Here is a 21,634-nt window from a genome sequence, read left to right on the forward strand (position 1 = left end):
ATTGCCTTGGCTTTTCTGATGAAAATTGCAGATATTATAAACATGTTCTATAATATTATGTACTTATAAGACTTATATGTACTTACTAAAATATATGATTTTAAAACTGTCGCTACGGTGGAGCTATCCTGACAAAGAAGGACAATAAATTGAAATTATTTCCATTTGGCCAATTCTTTACTAGCGTGAGCTCTATTTTATTTTCTCTTGGGTCAAATATTCCTAAAGCTTCCAACGAACTTGTTTCGTTAACGACCTCTCACAGCATTTTCAACATTCAAATACGACAAATTCTTTATTCATTGAAAATAATACATTTTTTAACATTCTACATAAAAAGTAGTAAAAATATTTTTTTACTTCCATAATATCAATATTATAAATTGCCTGTGCAACAATGCAAAATTGAATAACTTCTGATCCATGTAATTTTTAAATGCAAAGCAATTGGAATACGAATATTTCCTTCCTTACTTGAAATTATTATATTTTTGATACTGAAAAAAACTTAAGATTTTACATAGTGGACGAATAGAAACACTAACATATCCTTATATTGCTCCCGTTTTGCTTTGTGTACTTAATGTTACGAATAATCAAATTAATAACTTTGAATAAAAATAGAAAAAAAATACATACCTATTTGTTTAACAAAAAATATTTTAGTTCGATGCTTAGATATTTATTTTTGTTACCTTACCTTAAATATAGTACTAGAGGTCCGCCCCGGCTTCACCCGTGGTACATATTATTTCGCAATAAAAGGTAGCCTATGTCCTTTCTCGGGTATCAAAATATCTCCATACCACATGCAAATTGGTTCAGTAGTTTAGGCGTGATTGAGTAACAGACAGACAGAGTTACTTTCGCATTTATAATATTAGTATGGATTATGTACAATTGTACATAATTATAATTTACATTTAAAATTTAAATATTATTTATACTACTATAATTTATCTCAACACATCTTAAGAGGGTTCAAGTTTCAACCGGCCCACTTAAAGTTCAAGTTATACTTGAGGTAAAAAGTTTCAACAGATATCTGTCCTGGTAATATCACGTTTTATGAAAAATTCATTGCTCTTGTTCATTCGTAAGTGGTTTCGCAATTTTTATTGAAATTAATGAGCGAAAAATGTTGATTAAAATATTATTATTATCATCGTATATACTTATTTCTTACTTATACGAGTACATAATATTGAAATTTGGATTTAATATATCTAATTTCCCAACACGATTTACCGACCTAAACCAGGAAAAACTGATTTACGTGAGTCTGGAACAATGTCGATACATCTGTACCATAAGTACTTGTTTTCAAACTGCAATTCCAACATAAATACGATACTCAGTGTGTTCGCGATGCAACAACTTTGCACAACACTCGTTACAACAACAGCAACTGTCCCCGCCCCGCACCCTCCCGCCCGCCGCGCCGCCGATCCGACAATATCACCCAACTTTCAAACAACAATAACATTGAGCATGGTTTTGATTCTAACTGCCTATTCGCTCGAAAGCTGTAAAAAGTTATGAATATGAATAGCATTGATTACAATACGTGCATGTTATAGCTTACTATCTCAATGTGTACTGAATTGCTGCTGTTAAGTAATTGTGCTTGTCAAGCTGTTAGTTTGTGTAGCCGCACATGTCAGTTCACAGCTCCAGAGAGAGTGCATTGGTCAAACGATCGCTTGTTGAATGATTGCACTCCGCACTCCGCAGTGGAGGAGACATGCTCATGACTTCGACATCTCAAGCGACACATGATTTTGATATTATGATGCATCAAATTATTGTTTATATAGGATAATAAATAAAATTGTGCAATAAACTTATTGTTACTGTTTTTTTCCATGTATTTAATTAACACTTTATATTTTAATCATACTTAAGTACCGCGATGAATTCATTACGATAATGATTTTCATTAGAGGTTTACGATAAGAGTCCCGTTCGCGAAATTTTTCTCCCTCAAATTTTCATTACCTACAATAATAACTCCCCTGCAGGGAGATCATGATTGTATTATTGATGATGATATGTTTAGGTGTATCTACGATGCGCCCACTATAATATACACGGCCACTATAATATCCTTTCTAGTTTTTTTTATTTTATAAAATGCAAAAAACAATAAAGTAATAATTATTCATATTGTTTACTAGCGGTCCGCCCTGGCTTCGCCCGTGGTACATATTTCGCAATAAAAGGTAGCCTATGTTCTTTCTCAGGGTCTAAAGATAATTATCTGTGCCAAATTTCATCAAAATCGGTCAAGTAGTTTATGCGTGAAAACCAAACATACATACATACAAACCTTTCCTCTTTATAATATTGGCACAGGTATTGGTATAGATTATCCTACGTTTAAAACACATAGAACAATTTGAGTTTGTATTCTATGAATGTTATAAATGATAACGTGTATATTGAACAAAAATTCCCGCTACATATTTTGAAGCATTGTTAAAAAGTTGTGTATTTTTAACGAAGTGCGAGGTTTTTGTTTGTAACCGCGAGACAAAGGTGTGTTCGCTGCGGCTACGGGCCCGTGTCCCCACTCCCCGTGTGCCGTGGTGCCGGCCGGGGGCGAGTTCACTATTTGTTGGCTTATAAGAATATGATATATTTTATCAAGTTTATTATTATATAAATAAATTAAAAAAATAATAATAAACCATTTTAATAAACTAGATGCCAGGAACTCGTTGACCGGACGTGATTTTTGCAGCTCAAAGAGATGAATTGCTTTGTATAAGTACCTATCTATTATGTTGAAATTGAATACGAGTCAACTGCTAGTGGATTATAAAGTATGTTTTGTAATATAAAGTAAAATATTAGCTTCTTGGGAAAATCCACGTTGCGTATGAATCAAGTACTTATATCTAAAATGCTGAGAATTGTATTTGCTCAATGGAACCAATAGCACGTACTCTACAAATTATCTGATTAAATTCAAGATGCAAGATCAGCCCCCCTAGTCAAGTGGCTTTCTGTTAGCGTAGCGTTCAATAGAATAGACTACGAAGTACGAATGTATGAGATTGACGTAAGCTGTCAACGTTACGTTACGTTACGTTACGTTACAAAAAGAACAATTAACAGAAAGCCACTTGACTAGGGGGGCAGCATCGTGAAATTAGATGCATCAGCTCTGGACTAGGCGCTTGTAGTAGACATAAATATGGAATCCAAAAGTGTAAGCACGTGCAATGTTCTTATGAAAATTTAAATTTCCTATACCTATATTCGGAATAGAATTATGACTAGATTAGGTGTTAATTGCGACGAGAATAACTTGCAGTGCGCTGCTTAACTCAGTTAAATTAGCCGGTAAACCCGTGCGCGGGCGGCAGATCTTGTATTAGATAATTCTAAATATAGAACACTGTATAGAACTATTTAACCGTACTTTTAAAAACTAATACGTTTTATAAGTTCTATTTTTGAAAATAAGAAGTGACACAAAAATAGTTCATTGCTCCTTGTATTCGGAAATTATATCTCTGATAATATTATAACGTGTAAACATTAACTGAACACAATTTGTCTGCTCCGGGGGTCCAGGAGCGAGAAACGTCAGCTCGGTGACGTCAGCGCTCAGCTCGTCGCTGCGGACCCCCCGGAGGGCGATCTGGCAGCAAATTGTCTATGAATATCACATTATTGCACACTGCGGCGCCCTAAAGTGTACTCTCACAAGTGTCTGCCGCTTATATCTTGTACGCCTCGCACCATCAATGTAAATTGGTAAATTATAGCATTGTCAATGAATCGCCGCGATCGTACCAATAAAAATTTATGCAAGCTTGTAAATTCCGACATCTTCATGCTGGTCGATCTATGCTGTGGAAATTATCAGGACACCTCGATTATGCAGGTTCATATACGGTGTAATAAGCTCAATTAAACTAATAGTTTTGAGGACGTTGATTACGTTAAAAATACTTGACAAAAATACGTAAACTCTATATTTGTAACATCCCTAGCATCTTCATGCACCCGGCATATTATAGTCCGTTTTCTTATGGGCATGCTTGTATGGAAAGGTATGTACATTTTTGAGTAAAGCAATGCCATTTTGTACGAATGTTGTACTCGTCCACCTTAGCCCAAATCGCCCGGTAGCCAGTCTTTACTCCCCGGCAGAAGGGAGGGAGGGGGGGTTATAGAACAGAGCGCCCGGCGCTCCGAAAAAAAATTCTGGCGGAGCCATTTGGACCTTTAAGTCGAGTTTGGTATCATTTTCAGGTAACTAGATGATACCTGATTCATTCCCCATACCAGTTATTTAGGGTTCCGTAGCAAAATATGTCACAATCCTTAAAATAATGAACTTTTGGTAGTGGCAAAATCCAAACAAACCAGTATATTTTTATATTTTTGTATTAAACCTGGTTTATGAAAAAATACTGTCTGAAAGGCCGTTTAATGCAGATTATAAAAACATTAACATGTAATATATATTTTACCATTTTCAATGTAAAATAAATTATAGAAAGTACAGAAAAGTTCGTTAGCGCAGCATAGGGGACGGCTAATATACCCGAAAAATAAGCGATACTAACAAACAAAAACCAGCCAAGTGCGAGTCTGACTTGTTCATTGAGTGTTTCGTACTTATTTGTCCCATACCATGTTAACTTGTCTGGTAGAACCTGGTTAACAGCTGATAAACACACACTTTCGTCTTTAGCGCTTTATAAACTCTATATTTGTAACATCCCTAGCATCTTCATGCACCCGGCATATTATTGTAGTAGCGCTTTATAAACTCTATATTTGTAACATCCCTAGCATCTTCATGCACCCGGCATATTATTGTAGTAGCGCTTTATAAACTCTATATTTGTAACATCCCTAGCATCTTCATGCACCCGGCATATTATTGTAGTAGCGCTTTATAAACTCTATATTTGTAACATCCCTAGCATCTTCATGCACCCGGCATATTATTGTAGTAGCGCTTTATAAACTCTATATTTGTAACATCCCTAGCATCTTCATGCACCCGGCATATTATTGTAGTAGCGCTTTATAAACTCTATATTTGTAACATCCCTAGCATCTTCATGCACCCGGCATATTATTGTAGTAGCGCTTTATAAACTCTATATTTGTAACATCCCTAGCATCTTCATGCACCCGGCATATTATTGTAGTAGCGCTTTATAAACTCTATATTTGTAACATCCCTAGCATCTTCATGCACCCGGCATATTATTGTAGTAGCGCTTTATAAACTCTATATTTGTAACATCCCTAGCATCTTCATGCACCCGGCATATTATTGTAGTAGCGCTTTATAAACTCTATATTTGTAACATCCCTAGCATCTTCATGCACCCGGCATATTATTGTAGTAGCGCTTTATAAACTCTATATTTGTAACATCCCTAGCATCTTCATGCACCCGGCATATTATTGTAGTAGCGCTTTATAAACTCTATATTTGTAACATCCCTAGCATCTTCATGCACCCGGCATATTATTGTAGTAGCGCTTTATAAACTCTATATTTGTAACATCCCTAGCATCTTCATGCACCCGGCATATTATTGTAGTAGCGCTTTATAAACTCTATATTTGTAACATCCCTAGCATCTTCATGCACCCGGCATATTATTGTAGTAGCGCTTTATAAACTCTATATTTGTAACATCCCTAGCATCTTCATGCACCCGGCATATTATTGTAGTAGCGCTTTATAAACTCTATATTTGTAACATCCCTAGCATCTTCATGCACCCGGCATATTATTGTAGTAGCGCTTTATAAACTCTATATTTGTAACATCCCTAGCATCTTCATGCACCCGGCATATTATTGTAGTAGCGCTTTAATAATGTGAAACAAGACATAATCTTAAACCTAAACCGCGCGTGTCGATGGCAATTTTTTATAATTTTTTATTTCAATTTATAAAGTGAACGTTTTAGATCTGAATTTTAGCGCTACTTATAACCATGGTAAACAAAAGTAGGCTTACTTTGGTAGGTATAGTATTTATAATGCACACTGCATCTATTATTCATATATTTTCAGCTTGCAAATATAATGATCCATTGTCCTTTATCAATAAAACAGAGAGAATCCTATATTTTCGCAACAGATGTTTTTACATCGGCGTGATTGATATGCTCTTCCGGCATGAGTCACGCGGTGACCTGCGTGCCGGGCGGCGTGCGGCGTGTGCTGCTCGTGCGGCATGTAGTGAAAATGTTTACATAAATTAAACAAAGTAAGTTATTGTAAAAATACGAAACGTTTCTGTCGGATTTGGATGATCAGATTTGATTTTATTACATGAATTACGTCCGTACATTTTCTCTGAACGCATTTATCACATTTATAAGACATGTACGTAGTTCTGTTCTATGGGCTAGTTAAATAGCTACTAGCAGTGCTGAATAACTGAAGAAGTCGCGAGACGCGAAGGGTCAGCGAGCCGGTAGCGCCAGCACTGGCCAGCGCCCAGCAGCTACGAGCCAGTTAGATCGCAGCTGTCAACAGCGCGTATTGTGCCGACGTGCGGCGTCGCGTCGTGGCCGCTGTCAGACTCGCGTAGAGCCGCACGCTCATAATATTACTTATTATGAAATATTAAACCGTGGTATCGAAACAAACGAGCATCAAAATATAAATGTGTAATGTTATATTTTCACAATATAGTATCTAAAATTAACTAATTAAATTTTAAATTCCGTAGCAAGTGAGTACAGAATTATAGCAATAAATGTTATATAATAACTTTTATTTAGAGATTTATTTTGTTTATAGATAGTAGATACTATGAAGTGTTTTTTTTTGTATTTTATAGTTTTATTAGTTAGTTTGTCATAATAATGATAAATCAATTACATATTGTGCAATATAAAAATATAAATTTATCAAGATCTGACAGATTCGTTATTTTATTTTTTATACATATTTTGTTCGTTCCTACAATATATTATAAAGTACATGAAGTAGATAGGTTTTTTTGGAAAAATGCGTATCTTTCAACGTTTGTGGGATCGTCGTACAAAATACGAAGTACTATAAGTAGTACCTAGGTACTACATAGTTCTAATTAGTGATCTGTGTTACGATGATATTATATAGCACTCAGGGATCTATTAGTAATCTATTAGTATCTATTATTAGAGTATGTGCTCACTCACCAAGGTTGAAATATTTTTTTATAAAATTAATATTTTTTTTTACTAAATTATTGTTACACTTTAGACATAGTATAGATATAGTTAGGTATTTTTTTTAATTATGTTACTTAATTAAATATTTAGTGGATTGCCACATATGAATCTAATGTTAAAGAACAACAATAGATTAATATTGTGTTAATATCTACTGCTACAGTGAGAGCGGCTTGAAATGTGTTCACTTGACAGCAGCTTTGTCGTAGCGCTTGTTGTTTTCAATATACCGATGTACAATATATTATGCTTTGTTATTAAAGTATTTAAGTCAGAGTTTGTACGTTCATTTCAATCAGCTATAAACATATACATAGTTTATCTCATCATCACAATTTGCATCAACCAAATGTACGTATCTACATGTGCAGTGGTGATCGGTTACCATTAGACAAACCACCAAGCCGGCTGCCCGTTCTCACAATATGTATAATAAAGCGTTTCTTACTTCTCCATTAACCTCTTAAAATTTAATTCTGTGGAATAATATTACTGTTACTCTTGTAATCCAGTAATCTGTAAGCCACACAAAAACACGTGGCAACCATTTTGTGATACAATTAATGAATCCAAAGTAGCCGCTCGAAATAATTACAAAATAACAAACGCGCAAATTAGTCCGCCACCTGTTGGAGTCGGGTCCTTGCGGCGTCAGCACATTTGCATTAACCAGTCCCGCCCGCGCCCCGGGCCCCGGGCCCCGCGCCCCGCGCCCCGCGCCCGCCCGCTTATTGTATACACTATGAAAAATATTTTTACGTTTATAATAATTATACTTATGTATAGGTCATATAAAAATAAATAGAGGGCATTTATCACAATATAATAAAACAAGACGTATTTTATAAATATGTATCTCAATATTTCTATCATCAGTCATCTATATATATAAAACTCAAAGGTGACTGATATAGTGATCTATCAACGCACAGCCCAAACCACTGGACGTATCGGGCTGAAATTAGGCATGCAGGTAGATGTCATAACGTAGGCGTCCCTTAAGAAAGGATTTTAGAAAATTCATCCCCTAAAGGGGTAAAATAGGGGATAGAAGTTTGCATGAAACTTTTTATTCCTTGGATGTATTTGCATGAAATTGGGCATGTAGATAGATCATAATATGACGTAGACGTTCTGTTAAGATTTTTTTTTTAATTCATCCCCTAAAGGTGTAAAATAGGCAATAGAAATTTGTAGGAAACTTTTTATTCCTTTAATGTATTTGCATGAAAATGGGCATGTAGATAGATCTTATGACGTAGGCGTCCGGTAAAAAAAAAATTTTTCGAAAATTCATACCTTTAATCTTCTAAAATAATATATAAAACTCAAAGATGACTGTTATAGTGATCTATCAACGCACAGCCCAAACCACTGTCGGATCGGGCTGAAATTTGGCATGCAGGTAGGTATCCCCTCAGAAAGATTTTGTATCAATTCTACCCCCAAGGGGATTAAATAAGGGATGAAAGTTTGTATGAAACTATGTCAATTTTATACCGATTGGGCTTAGACTTTGTTAAGTTTTTACATACGCTAAACAAAAGTACCAAAGCCGCAAAAATATACCTAATAAATATTAATACTTCTTAACGCGAGCGATGCCGCGGGTAAAAGCTAGTTTAAAGAATAAAATAGCTCATATTTTGTTTTTCGACACAATTGATATGATAGGTAATACCTAATAAATTTATCATCAAAACCGCGCTCAAGAAATGAGTTTGCAAACGTTAAAGAACTGGTAAGCGAACAATCACCTGTATGTGAAGTGATTTTAACCACTTACCACTAATCTAAAAGTAAAATAATAAAGTTCTACAATCTACATAACTTAAAGATAGGTAAAGTGTATTTGAATGGAACGCCGTGGCCTTGAGCATCATGTTAAATTTGACTTTAGTTTAACACTGGCAATGAAAGTGAGTGGAAAGTTCAACATGAGAAACTTCAATAATAAAGCGAACGAGGTCAGCTGCCCAGCTGTCTGCAGGGCTGCAACCTTGCTGCAACACATTTGTGGTGTTGTCCCTCTAAGTCCCAGTCCCACGTGACACGTACCACTAGTGACACTAATTGATCTGGCAAGCCAATAAATAATTCAGAACATGGATGGAATTCAAAGATCCTTCTAAAGTTTAGTAACTTCCTTATTAACGTGATAACGTTTTTAAAATCGTTTTAGTCGGGTGACATGTTCAGAAACTTGTGTCACACCAAAACCTCACGAGCGCGATCGCAGGTATAACGAGAGAGAGACGGACCGATCTCCCGTCTCATCTCGAGCGCTGCCACCAATAAGACGTTATCACGTAAACATCTCGATCGTAAACCTACTTTACAAACAACCAATTTTTTTTTCACAGCTTTGAACCGCGCGTGGTCGAAGGAAATTCCCCAAGGCAATGATATTATGTTTCACCGCGGTAAAAAGTAACCTATAATCCCTATAGCTTCCCAAGTTAGTATCGTCGGTCTTTTGCGGTGTGAAAGAAAGACAAACGCTGTAATATTAAATAGGTATTAGCTTTTCGCCAGCAGCTTCGCCCGCGTAGTTAAAAAAACCCGCATAGTTCCCGTTCCCGTGGGATTTCCGGGATAAAACCTATCCTATGTCCTTCCTCAGGTCTCAAGCTATCTCTGTTCCAAATATGAAGTAAACCTATTCTGTACTTTTTGAGTTTAGCCTGAACATACAAACAGATTAGAATTCGTGTGATCTGTGAAAATTAAAATTGATTTGCAAATTTTTTATAACACCAATACAGTTTGGAATGCTTAATGGAAAATGCGTAATGGAAAAGTTTTCATGAAGAAGGATGAAACGTCAAACACCATTTTTATAGATAGCTTAGAAAAACTTTCCTCATTGTCGTCGTAGTATAGTTTTAGTAAAATTGTTGCAATCTGGACATATTCTTGTGCTTTAAATTGTATAACATTCAACTCGATTAAGCTTTACTACCAAAATACTAGAGGCCTTCGTGGAAGTCTTGCTAAGGTGCGTCAACATGTACAGTCTGAGGATTACGATGTATACATATTTACGGAAACGTGGCTTTGTAGCGGCATCTTTGACTCTGAAATTTTTGATGGTAAGTTCACGGTTTATCGTAGAGATAGGGAAACGTCTCCTCTTTTTCGACATAAAAGTATAGGTGGAGGAGTTCTGGTAGCGGTATCTAGTAAACTCGTTTCATCGCGTATGCATACCTGGGAGAGCAACTGTGAAGATTTGTGGGTCACAATTGAGTTGCATTCGACAAAATCAAATGGGCACAGTTTGCTCAGGCTTTGCGCTGTCTACTTAGCCCCTCCAATTCGGAGTGATATGTTTGATCATTTCATTGATAATTGCCATGCTGTGTTGGAGAGATCTTGTGATAATCCCACATTGATTGTGGGCGACTTCAACTTGTCCGGTATTAACTGGGTAGCGCAAGATAGGGTTCCATACTTAATTACCTCTGACACAAGTACGGGCTATCTCAAAGACCGCTTGGCCGATTTTAGTGCATTGCATAATCTTCAACAATACAACAATATACGAAATTTTCAAAACAAAATTCTTGATCTTATACTTTCTGATATTGCTGAAATACGCGTTACTCATAGTTCTAACCCTGTTCGTGAAGTAGACAGGTTTCATCCGCCGTTGGATATAATACCAATTATGAGGCCAAAAATTAATAAGACCATGCCGAGGAAAAAGTTCCAATTCCATAAGGCAAATTACGACGAAATTAATGAAATGCTTAAGAATATAAACTGGAATATGGAGCTTTGTCCTACGGAAGACGTAGATGTCATGGTGGATAAATTTTATGGTATAATTCATAGCATAATTAAAAAATGTGTCCCTGAAGTTAAGAGTTGTGGAAGTAAATATCCCCCTTGGTATTCATTTAGACTTATAAAATTACTGAATAAAAAGCATAACTTACATAAAAGAATAAAAAAATACAATAACCCTTTAGATATAATTGAATTTAAATATTTGCGAAAAGAATCAATGTTGTTAACAAAAGAATGCTACACTAATTACTTAAAAAATATTGAAAACTCTATAAAGATCCATCCCAAATATTTCTGGACACATGTCAAAAACCTGAGGAAGGGAAGTCTTTCTTATCCTTCCACCATGTCACTTGGTAATGAGTCTAGTAATAACCCAAAAGATATATGTGATCTATTTGCCAAGTATTTCTCCTCTGTCTTCAATCCTACACAACACATGGACTACAAATCTATGTCTTCACCTAATGCATCCATCGTAGCTTCTGTGCTCAGTACATTTTCAATACCAGGTCATACAATTAAAAAAGCACTACTGGCCCTGGACCCGAGCAAAGGACCAGGTCCGGACAATATCCCGCCCATATTTCTTTCGCGTTGTGCAGACGGGCTGTCCGTTCCCCTGTCACTGATTTTCAATACCTCGCTAAACAATGGTTTGTTTCCATCAGTTTGGAAACAAGCTCGAATTGTTCCCATTTTTAAGAGTGGCAATCGTGACCTCATTTCAAATTATCGCCCAATCTCCATTCTTTCTACCTTGTCAAAGGTTTTTGAGTCAATGGTTTATGATGTACTCTACAAGCATCTTCATAGTCTTCTCTCTGATTCCCAACATGGTTTCATGGCTAAAAAGTCCACAAATACAAATCTTGTCTCATATGTAAGTTACCTTATTGAGGCAGTTGATCAGGGTTACCAAGTCGACGCAATTTATACCGATTTCTCAAAGGCTTTTGACAAGGTAAACCATTCAATTTTAGCACAGAAATTGGAACTGCTTGGAGTGTCTTCCACCGTCTTGAATTGGTGCAAATCATACTTAGATACCAGGCCATCATCTGTTGTTCTCAATGGTTGTCAATCAGAAAGTTATATTGCAACTTCAGGTATTCCTCAGGGCTCGAATTTAGGGCCCTTATTTTTCAATGTTTTCTTTAATGATATGCCAGATGTGTTCAAACACTCTATTCCATACCTTTTTGCAGATGATCTCAAATTAATTCGCGTAATTCATTCAGAAACAGATCCAAATTTACTTCAATTAGATCTGGAAAAATTAAATGAGTGGTGTGTTTGTAATATGATGCTCCTTAATTGTGATAAATGCTACCACATAAAATTCACGCGCAACCGCAAGATCATAGAGTCTTCATACAATATTCACGGTTCATTGTTGCAAGAGGTTAAGGTAGTCCGCGATCTTGGAGTTTACCTTGATGCACAATTACGTTTTACATCTCACTACGACAACATATTGGCTGCAGCATATCGATCGCTTGGCTTCATCCTACGGTGCTCCAAAGAATTCAAGGATCCTAAAACAGCGCTTGTACTTTACAACAGCTTCGTTCGTAGTCGTCTGGAGTATTGTTGTACAGTCTGGAACCCAACTTATCAAACGCATATAAATCGGATCGAGCGCTTACAAAAATTACTGGTCCGTTGTCTAGCATTCAGAACTGGAATTGGTAAAACTTGCACAAGTTATTTGGACAGGCTCAATAACTTCAAGATGTTGAGCTTAAAAACTCGACGTACAATGTTAGATATAGTTTTCTTATATAAAATAATTAATAACAGTATTGATTCTCCTGAATTATTGGGTAGAATATGTATTAATGTCCCCGCCAGGATCCCTCGATATCCCTGCGCTATACTCAGAACTCCTCCATTTCGAACAAACTTAGGGAAGCATTCCCCAATAGTTAGACTTACCCATGAGTACAACGTTGTTGCAGCAAAGTCGCGTGAAATTGATATATTTCACAATTCACTTGCGGTATTCAAGCGTATTCTTAATAATAATTTCAATGAAACATGTCAGCACAATAAATAAAGTGTAAATATGTAATAATAATAATAGTAGTCAGCATTAGTTTTTTAATAAGCAATATTAGTAAAAACGATATTATTGCAAATTTTGTTTTGGATCTACTTTGGATGCAGCATTTAAATTATTATTTAACTTTTTTTGGTGTATAATTGCAAACATTCCTGCATCAGAAATTGTAATTCATTTTTTTCATTTTTTCATTAAACTAACTATTGTTATCCGTTTAAATATACGATTGTTGTAATTTCCTATAAGTAAAGAAACATATATTGTTATTATACGATAAGCAATTTTAGTATTAAGAGATTTAAATTATGTTTTCTTTGTTGGAAATTCTTAATAAAAATAAAAATAAAATAAATGCTTTGCGGCACCCCTATGCGGAACACATTGTGTGAACTGTGAACAATTCCGTGCCACAATGCAAACACAAGGGCCCACATCGCGAGACAATCATCTTTGCTGTTTGCGAGGGAAACTCATGATTTTAACTCGAGCACCCTTACTCATAGTAATCATTCTTAAAAAAATAAAAGTATTCATGTACCTATAAAAATAATTAATAATTATTATGTTTATTAATTTGAATGTGATCGAATATATTATAAATAATCTGGCCAAAATTTTTAAAATATACGGATGTACTTTAGCCAAACTATTTGGCATGCAAAAAATAATAAAAATTTCCATACTATATAGATTCCAGATATTTCCTATATATTACCCAGTGTATGTATTAGCACTGTTAGGACAACAAGTCTGTAGTAGGTAACTACTTAGTAATCTGTGGTACTGTATACATATTATAACAATTGAGTGGACGACTGCTGGTGCTAACTGCTAATAGTACTTCCGCAGTACTCAGTGTCTCCATATGTAAGTCGAGAGTTACAGGTACGTAAAGCTGGCGATGAAAAATTAGCGAAATTAAAAAAAAAAACAACACCAGAATTTGTTGCTTATTTGTTGCTAATTAGTTGCTATAATGACGATTTTGTTGCTCAACCCGTTCGCTGAAAATCAGCAACAGTTCTAGCTTAACGTTAAGGTAGCGTGAAGAAATCGGAAAAAGGGATGGATCGTTGCAAAAATGCAGGTGAATTTGTTGCTAATTTGTTGCTGCATAAAAACAGTGAAAATTTTTATAATAAATACAAAAATAATCTAGCACTCAAATCTAGCAAACCGGTTTCAAAATTAACTCTACTTCCGGTTTCTATTTTGTTGCTGGCTCTGTACACTGTGCCAGTGAACGATGTGAGGAGCAACAATTTTTTTTCATGTTTCACTACCGAAAATCGACAATTAAGTTGACGTGGCCAGTGTTAAAATTTTCACTGTTTTTATGCAGCAACAAATTAGCAACAAATTCACCTGCATTTTTGCAACGATCCATCCCTTTTTCCGATTTCTTCACGCTACCTTAACGTTAAGCTAGAACTGTTGCTGATTTTCAGCGAACGGTTGAGCAACAAAATCGTCATTATAGCAACTAATTAGCAACAAATAAGCAACAAATTCTGGTGTTGTTTTTTTTTTTTTAATTTCGCTAATTTTGCATCGCCAGCTTTACGTATCTGAGAGTTACCGTGTTGCCAGGGTAAAAATACGGTGTTTCTAGACAAAATTACTGTGAATCTGCTAAAAGTGTACCGTGTAAATTACCGTTAATATATTTTGTTTCAGGTCCTCAGAATCGCTCCTCCGTCCTCAGAATAGCTGCAGACACTACGTGTGTGGGGAGCATGTTGTGGCAGTAGGTGAGGTGGCAGCGGCAGAGCGGTGGCGATGGACGACCCGCAGCGCATCACGCGCGAGCGCCTCGCCTGCGAGCTCGCCAACAACCGCAGCGCGCCGCCGCCCGGTGAGCCCCGCTGATAACTCAACCCCAAGTGACAGCTCAAGTTTTTTTTATAGCGTATTCAATTCTGAGATCGGTTTATTAATACGGGCCTATGTTTGCGTGCGCAGGCGTGTACTGCGCGGGCACGTTCGACACGTGGCTGTGCTGGCCGCACACGCGCGCCAACGCGACAGCTGTCCAGCGCTGCCCCGCCTTCGTGCCCGGCTTCAGCCCCGACCGTACGTTCGCTCTCGTTCCATTCTATCGTTTACGATTTTGTGATGTGATGTGATGTTACGATGATGTGTAATGTGTATCGAGATTGATCATGTAGGGTTGGCGCACAAGGAGTGCACGGCGGACGGCACGTGGTGGCGGCACCCCGACTCGGGCCGGCCCTGGTCCAACTACACCACCTGTGTCAAACCGGAAGATGTAAGAGAACTGATTACTATTAATTATGATTATTATTGCTATTAACTAATTATTTATTGTTGAAAATCGTGAATTTGTTTAGCAAAAATAATACACGCGGATAATTTAAATTGAATTGAATTTACAAAAATGTGATGCATTTCACTACATTACATTTTTCTCTAATATCATACATAATATATTATGTAATTCATTTTGGTACAAAAAAAACGACAGCCTATAAATATTAACTTCACAAAAAATCTTTGCTTAATCTACACTAATATTATAAAGAGGAAAACTTTGTTTGTTTGTTTGATTGTAATGAATAGGCTCATAAACTACTGGACTTATTTAAAAAATTCTTTCATCATTCGAAATCTACATTATCCACGAGCAATATAATATAGGCTATATTATATTATTATCACGCTGACCAACAGGAGCGGTCAGCGGAGCCACGCGGGTGAAACCGCGCGGCATACCGCACAGCTAGTATAATATAATCACTACATAGTATAAAACAAAGTCGCTTTCCCTGTCCCTATGTCCCTATGTCCTTATGTCCCTATGTCCCTTTGTACGCTTAAATCTTTGAAACTACGCAACGGATTTTGATGCGGTTTTTTTTAATAGATAGAGTGATTCAAGAGGAAGGTTTATATGTATAATAACATCCATTAAATAGTGAAGAAGTACTGTTATTTTTGAGATTTCTAAAGTGATATCGTAAAAAATTACATTTTTTCCGCTTACATTGCAAACGCAGGCTGAACCCTACGAGTTTTATCAAAATAATATACTAAGTATTATACACATTAAAAAGGTCTACAGAAAAGTCCGCGATGGTATATTATGTCTATCTCTTATGGATAACCCACAATAACATTTTTTTGTCATTTACTTTTTACGAAAAATAATGGCTAATTTTCGATGCGATTTTAACCAATACAGCATTAATCCTTAACCAATTAAATACCTTGAATACATTGTTCGTTTAATATAGATCTATATGGCCCTTTACACCGTATGATTTAAGTGAATATTTTCGAAGATATTACAGATTTAAAAATTGCGGGACGTAGCGTTTGCGGCGGTACCGGCCGGCCGCCCGGCTATCTATTTAATACCCGTACGAAGTCGGAGCGGGCCGCTATGTTTTTATATACAACGTTCACAGTTTTTCTGTAGTGTATATAAATAGTATCAGCATTGCACCCGTGCGAAGCCGGGGCGGGTCGCTAGTTATAAATAAATAGCGATGCGACGCGAATATATTATTTTTTTGTAAAATGATAGTGTTTTTTAACTTTTTTTGTAGGTAATTGACGTACTTATACATATTCGGAAATTAATTTTTGTCCTGAAACTAATCAGTATTTATGACAGTTTTATTCTTTATTAAAACTGTTTTTTCTTTTCTTTCACTCCCTTGTTTAGTCTTGAATTACGAGCGCCACAGCCGGGGCCCCAAAAAAGTAGAATGTACTTTTTAAAACTACATTTTTGGTTAAAAATAATATTAGTATTGTAATATGTCTGCTCAATGCAGACCGGAGTTTTAGATAATCTATATATTTTAATTATTAATCATTCTAAAGAAAGCTTATACACTAACACAGCAAGCCTCCACTCCTGCATTCCGAATTCCGATCCCGTGCGAACTGCCTGCTCAGCAGTCTGCTGTGCAGGCAGGGCCGTAACACCTGTATACCATTATATAGGTGAAACGAATTTATTTTGAATTTACCAGCCAGCATGAATATTTAATATTTATATTAATACGTAGGACGTGAGCGAAGTGATCGCGCTGTACCAGACCGGTTACAGCCTGTCGCTAGTGGCGCTGCTGCTGTCGCTCGCCATCCTCTCCTACTTCAAGTGAGTATCGTGCACTCGCCTAACAAGCAAACGACAGAAACTTGAGCGCAACGTGTTCAACGCGGCGTCTTTCCAAACTATACAAGGCTAGCACGCAACGCAGTGAAACTAATCACGTATAGATTGGAAATAGCATTTTTACAAAGTTCTTCCAATCTATACAATAGCAGTAAGCAAATACCTGCGTATACTTTGTAGTGACCAAATTAAGTATAGCGCTCCAAAACATACAGCGCCAGTACGCATGCGGACTAATCGTTGTTTCGGAGTAAGCGCGGCAAATTTATACGTGAGCAGTTCATGCGCGCAGAAACCTAGCTTGATTGCAACACTAGTTTGTCCTGAAATCGGGTTTGGGCGGTAACATTATACATTGTAATCACAGACTTAAAAACAGCATTACAAAATATACACGAGCAGTTTCTTATGCTTGCGTTCTGGCTATGTATAGAAAGGAAGACGCTTCAACGCGTTGTATTGATTACGATGGTAAATATTATGTATATTATGTCTAACTAGATTTTGATGATTGTATGGATACATATATGCAATATTTCAGAAGTTTGCGGTGCGCCCGAATAACCGTGCACATAAATCTATTCGCGTCGTTCGCGCTCAACAACGCGCTGTGGCTGGCGTGGTACGGGCTGGTGGTGGACAACGCGGACACGCTGCGCGCGTCGCCGCTGTGGTGCCGCGCGCTCAACGCCGTGCTGCAGTACGCGCTGCTCACCAACTACACGTGGATGCTGTGCGAGGGGCTGTACCTGCACACGGTGCTCGTCAGCGCGTTCGTGTCCGAGCGCCGGCTCGTGCGCGCGCTGCTGGGCGCCGGCTGGCTGCTGCCGTTGCCCTCCGCCGTGGTGCATGCGGCACGCCGCGGCTTGGCCGACGAGCCGCTGTGCTGGGCCGACGACGGTGCGCCGCGCCCTGAGCTGGCCGTGCTCGTGTGCACCGCTGTGCTGCTCAACGTGGCCTTCCTGTGCAACATTGTGCGCGTGCTGTGCACCAAGTTGCGTGCGGGCGGTGGCGCGGGCGTGGCGCGCCCTTCCGCCACGGCGCTGCACGCGCTGCGGGCTACGTGCCTGCTGGCGCCGCTGCTGGGCGTGCAGTACCTGCTGACGCCGTGCCGGCCGGCGCGCGACTCGGCGTGGTGGCTCGCGTACGAGTACGTGTCGGCCGTCACCACCTCCCTCCAGGGTCTCTGCGTCGCGGTCCTGTACTGCTTTTGCAACGGGGAAGTTCTCGCTCAATTGCGGCGAAAATGGCGCATCTTGACTTTCAGGACCCGAACGAATTCCACAACGAATACTACAGTTTCGGTAAAAAATAATTTTTAGTAGTGTATATTAGAATAGTGTTTTCTTTATTGCCTATTTATGCCTATTTTACACCTTTAGGGGATGAATTAAAAAAAAATCTTAACAGAACGTCTACGTCATAATATGATCTATCTACATGCCCAATTTCATGCAAATACATCCAAGGAATAAAAAGTTTCATGCTAACTTCTATCCCCTATTTTACCCCTTTAGGGGATGAATTTTCTAAAATCCTTTCTTAAGGGACGCCTACGTTATGACATCTACCTGCATGCCAAATTTCAGCCCGATACGTCCAGTGGTTTGGGCTGTGCGTTGATAGATCACTATATCAGTCACCTTTGAGTTTTATATACAGGGTTACTTGTAAAACACCGGCAACCTCGCAGGACAAGATAGCTAACATCATAAGTAACAACATTTGTTGTACATTTGTATTATTTTGTCTTATAAGTGATTTCCGAATTTCATCGGATAGCCGAGTTATTGCCGAAAAACCAATTTTACCCCTTTTTTCAAGATGGCGACGAAAGCTCATAGGAAATCTTGGTCGAAAAACTCAAGTTAAGCTTTTTTAGGTATCCCCTACAACCACAGCCTACAACATATCAAAAAATTAGATGCGCAAATTCACTTTCTTTTATTTGCCTTTTTCTCGGACGAAATGACTGGACTAGTATAGTAAGGAACCTTGCGTGCGTGAGTCCGACTTGCACTTGGCCAGTTTTTTTTTCAAAGATCCAATATTTTTTATTTTCTGTTATAGTTCGTGCGGTCAGGCGGGCCGGGCGGCGGCGAGGACAAAGTGTGACTGTCAGCGAGCGGCGCGTGCGCGGGGGGTGGTGCGGGGGGCGGCGCGGCGGGTGCGGGGGACGGCTCGCCGGACGGCCGCCGCGCGCGCGCCGTGCGCTTCGACACCGACAGCGACGATGGAGAGGACACGCCGCCGCTCGTATAAACTGGACTCTCTTTAATACAAACATACTCGATAAGTGACTCATACACCTCAAACACTGACTTTAAAGTACGATAACGTATCGTAGATTAATGTGTAAGATATCGTATAATAAAAATTGTAAATATTTTGTAAAGTTATAAAATAAAGACTAAATTATAAATTGAGATTTTTTATTGTCCTGATATCTACATAATAATATATTGTTTGCTCGAACGATAACCTAAATATTCTACACTAACGTCGTTAGAGATGTAAATGTCGTGGCCATATCGTAGATTTGCTCATTTCATGAAATGGCCAATTTAGTTTGGCCAGATCGTTAAATCGTCAACGTTTCACGATTTGGTCATCCACATTTGGCCAGAAAATAAATTCTACATTAAATAAATTTTATCTATTTATGCGTATTATTATGATTACCGATGTGATTACCGATAGCACAGACTAATAACCGATAGATATATAATGAAAATGTTTATATTTGGAAACAAGGCCATCTATGCGATGGATGAAAAACTTTAATAAACGCAGCAGCACTCTGTGATTAAAGTCCACCCAAAAGGGCCGGGGTTCGAGCCCGGGTGGGCATGCTAATTATATTTTATTTTAGTTTATCTGCGAGATATCGATATCAGATGATATTATAATTTATATACCCTACTTAGATGTATTGTGTGGATTTGTAGTGTATTTTTTTATCTTGTAGATACACTTAAGACATTAATATGTAAAAATAAATTATTATTATTCTTTATTCTTGTAAATTACTGCTTAGGGAGGATAGCAGTTATAAAAGGTAGGTACAGCTTATTTTTTTTACATTTCTATATATTATACATTTAACTACATTATATAACAATTTTAAAACAGCAAAATTTTATTTTATTTTATTTGTGTACGTGAAGTTTTTGTTGTTTTTACCCTAAATACTTCAAAGACGGTGTTAAACAGGGTGTCTGGGATAAAAGTTAACGTAAATAACAAAATAACTACATAATAATTATTGTTCCACCGAGTTTTATAGTGCGGATTAGCGTTAAAATCTTATTTCGTATATTTTATTAACCGTTTGTTTTTTTTTTTGATTATTTCATTTGATTTTGGTATGTATAAATGCGCATCGATAAGAACTTTTATTTGAAACTATTATTGTGAAAATTTATCTATCCGCTGAGGAGTTATAGCGGATAATCACTTCCAAAAGCGCTAAATCTCTCCCTCGAATAATTAATTAACCAGTTAATGAATATTATTGATTTTGGTGTCTATGGATGCGCAATAGCGAGATCTATCGTTTGATAATAATTTCATGAGAATTTGCTTACCCGTTTAGGAGAAAATGAGGAAAATCACGTGGGGAGCCACCTCTCATATCTATTGAATTGGGCTATGTACCCCATTCAATTTGGTGTCCAGGGATGCGGCCCAAAAATTCTTTTCATTTGATACCAAATTTGAAAAAATCCGCCTAGCGGTTTAGGAGAAATCGGCGAAAAACGAAACGCAGCGCCCACCCACCCTCCCAGTCCACATCTCTTAGGCACATCAACTCGGTTTGCACAATTTTATACCTATTTTTTTTAATTTTTTTTTAATAGAAAAATGATAACTGAAGAAGATTATTTGCAAATTTTTGAATTTGGACTTCTACAAAAGGCTACAGAAATATTTTAAGTTTCTGTTTTTTTTTTTTTTTTTTTTTAAAGTTGTTATAGAGAAACCTATCCAGGCCAGAAACCTAACCTTTTTTAACTTTGACATTAACCTAACCTAAACTAACCTAACTTTTACATTAACCTAACCTAAACTAACCTAACTTTGACATTAATCTAACCTAAACTAACCTAAATTTGACATTAACCTTACCTAAACTAACCTTACTATTACAGAAACCTCACCTAAACCTAACTTTTTTTTTGTAGAAACCTCACCTAAACTAACCTAACTTTTTTTTGTAGAAAACTCACCTAAACTAACCTAACTCTTGTAGAAACCTCACCAAAACTAACCTAACTTTTGTAGAAACCTAACCTACACTAACCTAACTTTTAAAGAAAAACTACCAAACTAACCTATTACAGAATCTTCTTTCTATTCCTATTTCTATAATCGTTTGGTTAGGTTTCTATAAAAGTAAGGTTAGTGTAAGTGAGGATT

General features: G+C 37.3%; 1 protein-coding gene across 1 annotated transcript; it reads left to right on the forward strand.

Moving 5' to 3' along the window:
* Positions 1-14,754: 14,754 nt before the first annotated feature.
* Positions 14,755-19,370, forward strand: LOC149483702 (calcitonin gene-related peptide type 1 receptor-like). Its single transcript, XM_089703002.1, has 6 exons — positions 14,755-14,923; positions 15,031-15,141; positions 15,237-15,337; positions 17,106-17,197; positions 17,757-18,519; positions 19,286-19,370. The coding sequence occupies exons 1-6, from the start codon at positions 14,848-14,850 to the stop codon at positions 19,328-19,330; spliced, it is 1,188 nt and encodes a 395-aa protein (XP_089559128.1). The 5' UTR covers positions 14,755-14,847; the 3' UTR covers positions 19,331-19,370.
* Positions 19,371-21,634: the final 2,264 nt, after the last annotated feature.

The sequence above is a fragment of the Colias philodice genome, chromosome 13 (assembly GCF_061535455.1).
Source record: "Colias philodice isolate Cphi_HAF_F1 chromosome 13, ilColPhil1 Martin Lab GWU primary, whole genome shotgun sequence".
Lineage (NCBI taxonomy): Eukaryota > Metazoa > Arthropoda > Insecta > Lepidoptera > Pieridae > Colias > Colias philodice.

Excerpts from the sequence above, each read along its gene's own strand:
- LOC149483702 (XM_089703002.1), top strand. The coding sequence starts at position 14,848 with ATGGACGACCCGCAGCGCATCACGCGCGAGCGCCTCGCCTGCGAGCTC. Across the intron at positions 14,924-15,030 it reads CCGCAGCGCGCCGCCGCCCG|GCGTGTACTGCGCGGGCACG; the intron begins GTGAGCCCCGCT and ends TTGCGTGCGCAG. Across the intron at positions 15,338-17,105 it reads CCTGTGTCAAACCGGAAGAT|GACGTGAGCGAAGTGATCGC; the intron begins GTAAGAGAACTG and ends ATTAATACGTAG.